The sequence below is a fragment of the Galeopterus variegatus genome, unplaced genomic scaffold, assembly GCF_000696425.1.
Source record: "Galeopterus variegatus unplaced genomic scaffold, G_variegatus-3.0.2 Scaffold2451, whole genome shotgun sequence".
Classification (NCBI taxonomy): Eukaryota; Metazoa; Chordata; class Mammalia; order Dermoptera; family Cynocephalidae; genus Galeopterus; species Galeopterus variegatus.
Genome location: NW_007728562.1, coordinates 237698 through 246937, shown reverse-complemented (window position 1 = coordinate 246937; position 9240 = coordinate 237698). Strand labels below are relative to the sequence as shown.

The 9240-nt window shown below is 40.4% G+C and overlaps 1 protein-coding gene across 1 annotated transcript in view; it reads right to left on the bottom strand.

Moving 5' to 3' along the window:
- Positions 1-1291: 1291 nt before the first annotated feature.
- Positions 1292-9240, bottom strand: part of OSBPL3 (oxysterol binding protein-like 3) — a 92361-nt gene continuing 84412 nt past the window's right edge. Inside the window, exons 18-21 of the mRNA XM_008581744.1 lie at positions 8834-8978; positions 6501-6627; positions 4680-4802; positions 1292-1651 (exon numbers count right to left, since the gene is read on the bottom strand). Coding sequence (XP_008579966.1) covers positions 1555-1651; positions 4680-4802; positions 6501-6627; positions 8834-8978 — 492 coding nt within the window. The 3' untranslated portion in view covers positions 1292-1554. The remainder of the gene's footprint in view (positions 1652-4679; positions 4803-6500; positions 6628-8833; positions 8979-9240) is intronic.

The following is a 9240-nucleotide window of genomic DNA, read 5'->3' as shown; positions in this document are numbered from 1 at the left end:
CTGCTTATTGGCTGTGATGCTGAAAAATCACATGTTCTTTTCCCACTATTTATTTTATTCTTCATTCATGGCATTCTACAAGCTCTGAAATTCTTCAAAGATCTAAAAATCCAACATAATTGGATTTTCTGGAGAATTCTTTTTATTATATCATTATACTAGATATTCCATAGGATTGTTATGGACATTAGAATAAAAGACTTAACAATTCGGCTTTGGTTTTAATGTAATTTTGTCAGAAGTTGGAATTGCTTTGATAATGCAATTCAACTACTGCACATATTATAGTCATTTGAAATAAATAACACATTTAAAAAGGCAAAGTTTCCCCGCTTTCAATAGCCATAATCTGTGTTATTCGAGACTGCTGCAAAATTCACAGAAGAGTGATATGAATAAGAAAGTGTAGGGAAGGGGCAGGGACACTGGCAGCTTTATCAGAACACGACAGAAAGAAGAACATCAGTTCTCTACATTTGTCTATAAGGCAGATGGTCAAACTTTTTATACAAGATCTAAAATACGGTGCTTATTAAGAGGTAGAAAATATCAAAACAGTATTTAAGAAAGACAAGTTGAGTATTTAAAACAATCAGTTACTTTGCTAAACTTTCAGAAAGTCAAAGTGCTGTGTGGAACGCACCATACGTTTTACACTAAACTGGGACTTCCACACTCAACAGAGATGTGGTCAAACGGGAGGGGTCAAAAGCTGGGGCTGGGGCAGGGAGCAGGAAACCATTCTTCAACTTGCCAAGGATTCAGCTCTCACTAAGGAGAAGCTTCCTACTGCCCCTCTGGGATGCCATTGGACATTTAATTATTGGGGATTTCTCTGATTAATGACAGTTTCTCTGAGCAAGAGAGTACAATCTTGCACATAAGGCAACAGAACTATACAGAGGAACAAGCTCAAATGCCTCCTCTTCGCGAAGGTGCCATACCCATCTCCTATAAACACATGCATTCCACTAATCCTATACCATCCCCCCTAACTGCTAAAATGCAAATGAAAATATTCTTCAGACTCTAGCACCAGCAGAGCTGTTCTGTACAAGCAATTCAAGAGCTGTCTGAGGCAAAAAGATCTCTCAGCTACCAAATTAAACTTGGGTAGCTCACACATGGGCAAGTAACCCTGGGTATTACTTTTAATTTCTTAATGCACCTGGGAGAGGTTGATTCTTTTTTTTTCTCCAACTTAATTTTATAAGGCATAAATTTGATTTGAATTTTCCCTAACCTTTGGAAAATTAGTGTTAAAGCTTCTTTTTTAACCCACACATTAACATTCAATCTTTCATTTTTATTAAATAGCTTATATATAAAAAGAAATAACAAGGTGTTCTACTACATTCATATAAACAATCATGATAGCATTTGAAGTTGTAAATAAACCCACTGAAGAAAATATATACTTAAATTCTTACAATGCTAAGTAAGCTAAGTACAAGTGATCATCCTAGGTAACATCTTTTAAATATATAGACACGGGTTATGCTGCTTCGGGAAGCAAACGTGACGTACACTAACGTATCTGTCTTCTTTACTTGTTCACCACAAGATGGGATGGTCCAGTTTGGAAAAACCAAGATCTGTTCTAAGTTCCAAATAGGTGCCGTTGCTCACCCAAGAGTCATCACTGGATTTCCTGTGAAAGATGAAATAATTTCTTCCAGACTTTTGAAAATATTGCCATATTCTGCCAACCCCCTGCCCCCATCCTTTTCACATGCATTCAATGTCCCTGACAGTCCAGTATTGGAACAGGGAAGGGGAAGCCTGGAAACCATTTTGTTACTTTTGACTTTAACTTCTCAGACCTAGAGCTGTGGAAAGTGGGGCTTTTGAGAGAAGAATGGGTGGGGTAGGGTATACAGTGCTTGCTGTATATACAACACAGCTGGGGTAGTCACCACCTCGGGAGTGACTGTGTACAAGCTACACATCAATCAGCTGTTCATGGAAAGTGATAAGTTAACATCAAAAAAAAAAAAAAAAAAAGATTAGAAGTCATCACAGTCTGCAGAGAAGTCTTGGTTTACTATGCTCTGAATAGATAACGCATTACATAGATCAAAATTCGAAAGGCACAAAAGGGTATGTGGCTAGAAGTTTTCTTTCTACTCCTTTCTCCTGGCCTCAGGGTCCTTCTCCTCAGAGGCAGTGATGGTACCAGCTTCATTCTTTCAGAGAAATTACACGCATGTGTGTGTGTGCCTGCACTCACGCCTCCACCCTCTCCCATCTTTACACAATGGTAGTGCTAGACATTGTCTCACCCCTTGAGTTTTTGACATAACAATGTCTGATGGAGATCATTTCCCATTAGCACAGTAAGGCAGGGGTCAGCAAACTACGCACAGCCCAAGGATCAAATTCCACCTTCTGCCTATCTTTGAAATACTGTTTATTGGAACACAGCCATGCCCATTTACTTAAATGTTGTCTGTGGTTGCTTTCATTCTGAGTAGCTGGGTTAAAGAATCGCTACTGAGACCTTAGGGCCTGCAAAGCCAACAATATTTACCATTTGTGGTTTACAGGAAAAGAAAAAGTTTGGTGACTCAGCAATAAGGGATTCCTCTTTTTCTTACTAAACAGTCTCATGACACTCCATTGTATGGACAGACCACAATTTATCCTAATGGTGTCCTCCTGATGCGCCAGCAGTGCTTTCAACTCGAGCTATTATAAACAAAGCATATATTATTTAGTATGTGCGTGATTATAGTTACATTAAAAATTCCTGTAATTAGCACTGTTGGGTCAAAGAATACATGCATTTGTCATTTGGACTGACTCTGCCATGTTTTAGTAGCAAAAGTAGAAGGCCTGTTTCCCCACTCTCTCAGGAATGTGGATTTTTATTACACTTGTTTCCCTATTCCCATAAAGGGATGTGTTTAAAATGAGCCGATTTGTGTATCAGATAGTTTGCTATAAAACAAACAGGCCTGACGTGGCCTGACCTGCAGCTACCACTTAGGGTTTCCAGTGGCACTCTGCCGTCCCTCAGCAAGTGGCAATGGTAACACGCACGTCTCCACACTCCTCTGACATCTCGTTGTCAGGTCTCTCATTTGAACAGCCCCAAGCAAGACTGCTACTATGGAAAACCCTCAGTCTTTCCTCCCGATTTTTATTTCCCCACTGATACTTTGATAATTCTGTAGACAATGAAATGGAAAAGGAGTGATGACCACCCCAGCTACATCAGCTTCAAGCCTTTTCCATTCCAGACACAATTCTTACATGATTGTACATAACACTCTTCGCCTTGCATTTAAGTGTTAATTCGTTTCCTATATATCTCCACAGACTTTGCGAGGTCATTCTCAATGTTTTTGGATTAGATCAAGTTGATGAATCTCCTTAACTAGTACTTGAGAGAGCTTGGTTGCCCACAATTTTTAATGACCCTAAAAAATACTGTAATGAACATCTTTTTAAATGTTCATTTTTTAAATGTTTAAATGTAGTTATGACAATTTCAGGATGAAATTCTGGCCAGTTGATCTTCAATCACTAATATTCCAAGTTCGTGGAAATGATCAGAAGGGATCTGGTAGAATCTACACCAACTTTAGGAAAAAGAGCATTATATTTTAGAGATAAAACATTATTTGTTGCTATATTGATGACTTGGAGAACATATTTTGATAGAATGACAGCTATATCCTCTTAAAATACTTCTGCTGTCCATTAAAAAAAAGAAAAACAACACCCCCAAACAACCAGAACCAGTGGTTGCCCTGAAAGCAGGACTGAAGTAGAGGAAGTAGGACAGGAGATTGCTGCTTTCCTACATATGCCTGCTATGACTTTGATTTCTAAAAAAAATAACAAACGAAAAAACTACACCCATATAGAGCCCTGACCTGGTAGTCAGGAGAGACAGGCCTGGCCCAGGACGTTCCACTGGGTCCTTCAACAAATCTCCTACAAGGGTACTTCAATAAGTTCATGGAGAAATAGAATTAAAAGATATGAATCTCTCCATGAACTTTTTGAAGCACCCTTGTATGTTTCCTAGGTCTTAGTTTCTTCTTGGTTAGTTAAAATAAAAGAGGGGAGGAGAGAGGTGAAGGGCTAATGACTTGTCATGACTCTTCTAAAAATTTTACTCTACTTTTAACAAGACCTTCTTAGCAAGTTATTTTACTATTATTTAACAGTAAATATTCCAAATCTAAGCCCAAGTGTATTGGAACTTCTGCAATTCAAGAATTAGACTACTTGGAATGTCCATTTTGGTAAGCAGTGGGGGATCATTAATCATCTCTGTCACTGTGTGAAATACATCTACCTGGGTGACCAGCCTTAGCCATGAATTTAATAAGCTGGTCTGGAACTGGGACTCGGCTCTGGCAATCTCCCTTGCTTCTCCACAGGCATTTGCTGAGCACCCCCTCTGCAAGCTCTTTGTGCCAGGCCCTCTCAAGGGATGCAGGAAAGAAGACACCACTCCTGCCAAGGACATTGAAAGGCAGAGCCCCGGGGAAGCATGCGCACAGTCAGGTCCCGGCACAGGGGAGAGGTTTCCTGCTCCAAAGCAGAAAGAATGCGGAGGATGCTCTCATGTGAGGAGGGACACTCTTGTCCCCTTTCTCCAGACCAGATGCATAAAGTGTGGGCAGTACCTTTCAATCGACGACCCACACGATCTGGGCACAAACCTGAAAAACCGAGGCTGGTGCTCCATGTTATTTTCTTCTAAGACCCGGCGCCTTTCTCTCTGCAGCTGTTCGATCCTCTGCTTTTGCATTTCAGCTTCTTCTAAGTTCCCTTCTTCTAGAAACCTGAGGCATTGAGGGGAAAAAAATAAAATATTAATTCCAAGGAAACATAACAATTGTTATGTGCATGTGTCCAAGACTAGATATTCAAAATCCTCTCCTATACATAGGAACCCTCCCCCAACTCTTAAAACAGTATTCTGAGGTAGTTATTAGGAAGACAATATTTTTTGAATTGGTAATATATTAATATAGAATTTATAAATTATATCTACAGAAAGGAATTTTGGGCAAAGTCTTCCTTTCTTCCTTGTCTCTAATTCTACCTGTTTCCTGGCCCATCTCCCCCATCTTTACCCTCCCACCTGCTGTTAGTAGCTTCTTGTGCATCCTTCTAGAGATTTCTTACATGTATATATAAGCAAATATTAAGATATAGTTTTACCCCTCCCTCCCTTTTAAAAACATAAATGGAAGCATGCTACACATACTATCTATATCTTGATTTTCCTTTGGTTTACTTTTTACTTCACATGTATCTTGGAGATCTTTCCATGGTAACACACAGACATCTTCATTTTTTAATAGCTATATAATATTCAGTTGTGTGGATACACCTTAATTTATTTAAATAATTTCCTACTGATAGACATTTGGGATGTTCCCAATTTTTTGTTACAATTAATGCTGCAGTGAGTGACCTTGTATATCTGTCATTTTGCACATAGGTAAGTATATATGTAGGAAAAATTTGGAGAAGTGGAACTGCTGGGTTAAAGGTTGAGCTTGTAATTTGTATATCACCCAGCTGCCCTTTATGTGGATTACAGCAATTTACATTCCCATTGGTGAAGTTATGAACACCCTTTTCTCCCACTGCCTCAGAGTATATCAGATTTTAGGACTTTTGTCAATCTGATAGGCTGAGAAATGGTATGTCAGTGTGGTTTTAAAAATTTGCATTTTTCTTATTATGAGTGAGGCTGAACATCTTTTCATATGTTTAAGGGACACCTGCATTTCCTATTTTTGTGAACTCATTTTCTCATGTCCATATCTTCTAACAGGTTAGTCTATTAGATTTCTGGAACCAATTCATGATATGAGTTCCAAATACATATTTCTCAGTTTGTCATTTATCTTTTAACCTTGGTTATACATTTTTATTTACTTTGCCATTAAGAAGGGTTGTTTTTGTTTCGTTTTTTTTTTTTTTTAAATAAAATCAAATGCAGCAATGTTTTTTTTTTTTGGTCGGTGCATTTTGAGTCTGAATTGCAAAGGCATTAGGGGAGAGATTATTATTTCCATTTTACCAAGTAGAAAGCTGAGACTGAGAGAGATTAAAGGACTTTCATGTACCACACAGCTTGTTAGCAGCAAACCTAGAATCAGTTCAATCTCTCAGTGCACCAGAATAATTTAAATTTAAGAGGTCAGAAGAGCTGGATGCTTTTCATTCAGTCTTTCAAATACACAGTAAGTTCTTTATTACTGCATGCTGTAAAACTCTTCAAAATAAACACTGGGGGGGGGATTTCAAAAGAAACGGGGGTCTATTGATAAACAAAGTCCATGCCCCACTCAGATCTAAGCTGGGCTCCACTTCTTGTACGACACGATTGCCTAAATGCCCCTCCGCCTCTCCTGATGACATTACCTGGCTCTCTCGGGTGCCTCTGATGGCCTGGGAGTTGTTAATAAGACTTTTTGTTAGAGGTTTTACATTTCTAGAGAGTAAAATCTTTAAAAAGCCCTTACCTTTGGTCTGGCCTAAATCGAGTGTCAGTAGGTGGTAGTAACGACTTTGACAACGGATCCATTTCATTTAATTCGAGTGCAAACTGTGTGAAGCCATAATACTGCTCATAGCCTTTCGGCATGGGATCTAAAAGGAAAACAAGTCATTCACCCTCACTTGTATTTCATTTATGCTGCATTTTAATTCCTTTACCGTTTTCATTCAGACCAGCTACAATTTTGCTTTCTCAGCTCTAAATTCTTCCATTTCTATTAAAATATTCTAACAAACAGGTGCTGAATATTTCTCTATAAATCTTCTTCTCTATAAGTTTTCTTCTGTCTACAAGATTATGACCTCCTTTGTGTGGTCATATAGCAAATTTATTCAATGCTGGGAAGTTTCTGTACTGTTTAAGCTATGAAAATAATTTGAAATTAAAATAAACATGCTAGAAAGAACTTTGGGTCCATTTTTCCTGACTAGCGAGACTTACTCTAGAGAATCCATTTTTCATTTAAGCAATGTCAAATTCTCCTACAGCTCTAGTACATAGAACAGTGCTAAACCCATAGCAAGTGGTCAATGTTATTCTTTTCTTCCATTCCTGCCCTTGTTTTCACCAACTCTTGCCCCCCAAATCTTAGATTTCTGACTTCAGAAATGAAACTAAACATACCCAAATTTATATATTGGGTAAATTGAATGTAGACCAATAAAATCCACACATGGCCTTAGCTCTTGCTATTCACATATATATAAATGCTTTGCACGAGCTTTTCTGCAGATCAGTTTTTTGAAGCTTCAGACGTCCTTCTCATAACTAGTCTAACTCTCTGTGTATCCTATGCATGAAAATAATAGTAAAGCTTCCTGCTGTGTCTTCAGAAACCCATCCCAGCCCCCCAACACCTAAGAGTGAAGACTGGTTTTTCTTAAAGATGGGCCAGGGACGCTCACAGCCAGTGTAGGGACATAAGATCAATGGATAACAGGAACAACTTAAACAGTGTTCCTTTGTCAAGGTGCTACTTTAACATCCAGAGGGGATGGCAGTTTGCATCTGTGGCCAATACTTTCAGCAAAGGAGGGAGACTATCCTACTTGCAAAATCTCATGTGTGCCCCTGAAGCAGATAGGTGGCCACTGGTGCCAATTCATTCTAGCTTCGTGGCAACCTCTGCAATGGTGGACGCGGTGCTACATGTTGAAAGAGACATCATTGGCTGCCTGCTCTACAGTCACTTCTCTTTTTTACCTGCTACGGGATTACTTTTTCTGTTCTGGCATAACTGTCCCCCATCCCCCTTCCTAAGTGATAAACCCAAGCCCACCAGAATCTCCCCTGCCCATGATTAGCCCAGGGACGGGTTTGGACTCACTTCAGGCTGACGTGATGTAAAGACACACTTGCTGGGGGGATCCTAGGAAATACTACACTCCTGAGAAGAGAGGCACAAGAGAAGGAAGCTCTCTTGTCCTCTCCTTCTTGCCTCCTTGGTGTGCTGCCATGCAGGGATGTGACACTGAATTGTGTCAACTGTGTTACATGCATGAGGGGAGACATCCACGGCACACTGGAAACGTGTCCTTTCTGTTCTGCGTCCTTCACACAGGTAAGTGGCCTATGTAACAGCCCCGGGGCCACCCACTCCCTCACTCACTGTGAAGAAATAGCACATACCCTAATGGTGTCAGCCACTAGCAGGATGGTTTTCTTTGTCATTTGGTTTTTATGAGCCTAAAGCATTCTAACGGTTGTATCTCAGAACAATGGTTTTATAATATGACTATGACTTGGAAAAAAACACATTTCTGAGATTAGAGGAAGGAATAAGGTGTTAAAAGATTGTGGGGATGCACTTTTCCCCACAGCTGTTACAAGGGCTCAGCATCCCTGTGGAATCACAGGAGAGATCAGAATGGTCTATGGTGTTGGGTCAACTGGGGGGATCCCCAATGCTTGCTGAACCCCTAGGTCACTCTTTCTCCAGTAATACTTTTTTCTCTGTTCTTGCTCTAAAATGACTTCTTGCATTTCACTGATATTCTTTCATAGTGCCCAGTATAGTCATATGTATGGACTAGAACATTCTCTCAGAGAATGCCCATGGATTAGCAAGGGCTTCTTTCTGCGGTTAGGAACCCAGGACCTAGCACCCAGCTGAGGTGGTGGGGTAGCAGGATGAGGAGTCTGAGACGTGATTAGATGAAGGAAAGAAGGGCCGATACCTCTGACCTAGTTCACAGCAGGTGGAGGTGGGGGACACCAAATGGACACTGACCCAGCCGCAGCTCCTGTCACGCCCACCTACCCACCCTCTGCCAGGGGCCGATGAACCCAGATACCCACTTGCTCTCCAGACACAGGTGGAGGAGGAGGAGCCTCCACAGTAGATGCTTTCGTGCCATTTCCCGAACAGCCGATGCACGGCCTTCCCGCTCCTGTCAAACACGGTGCCTTCGATCTCGTGGGCGTTAGTGCTCCAGTATTTTGCCTAGGATTCAAATGACAGTTGTCTGTTTAGTACTTCGGTGTCAGATTATTACATATATATTTAATGCACATTATGTTTTGAAATATGTATACATTGTGGAATGGCTAAATCAAGCTAATTAACATATGTATTAACTGACATACTTATTGTTTGTGGTAAGAACACTTAAAAACTACTCCTAGGGCCGGCCCGTGGCACACTCGGTAGAGTGCGGTGCTGATAACACCACGGCCCCGGGTTCGGATCCCATATAGGGATGGCC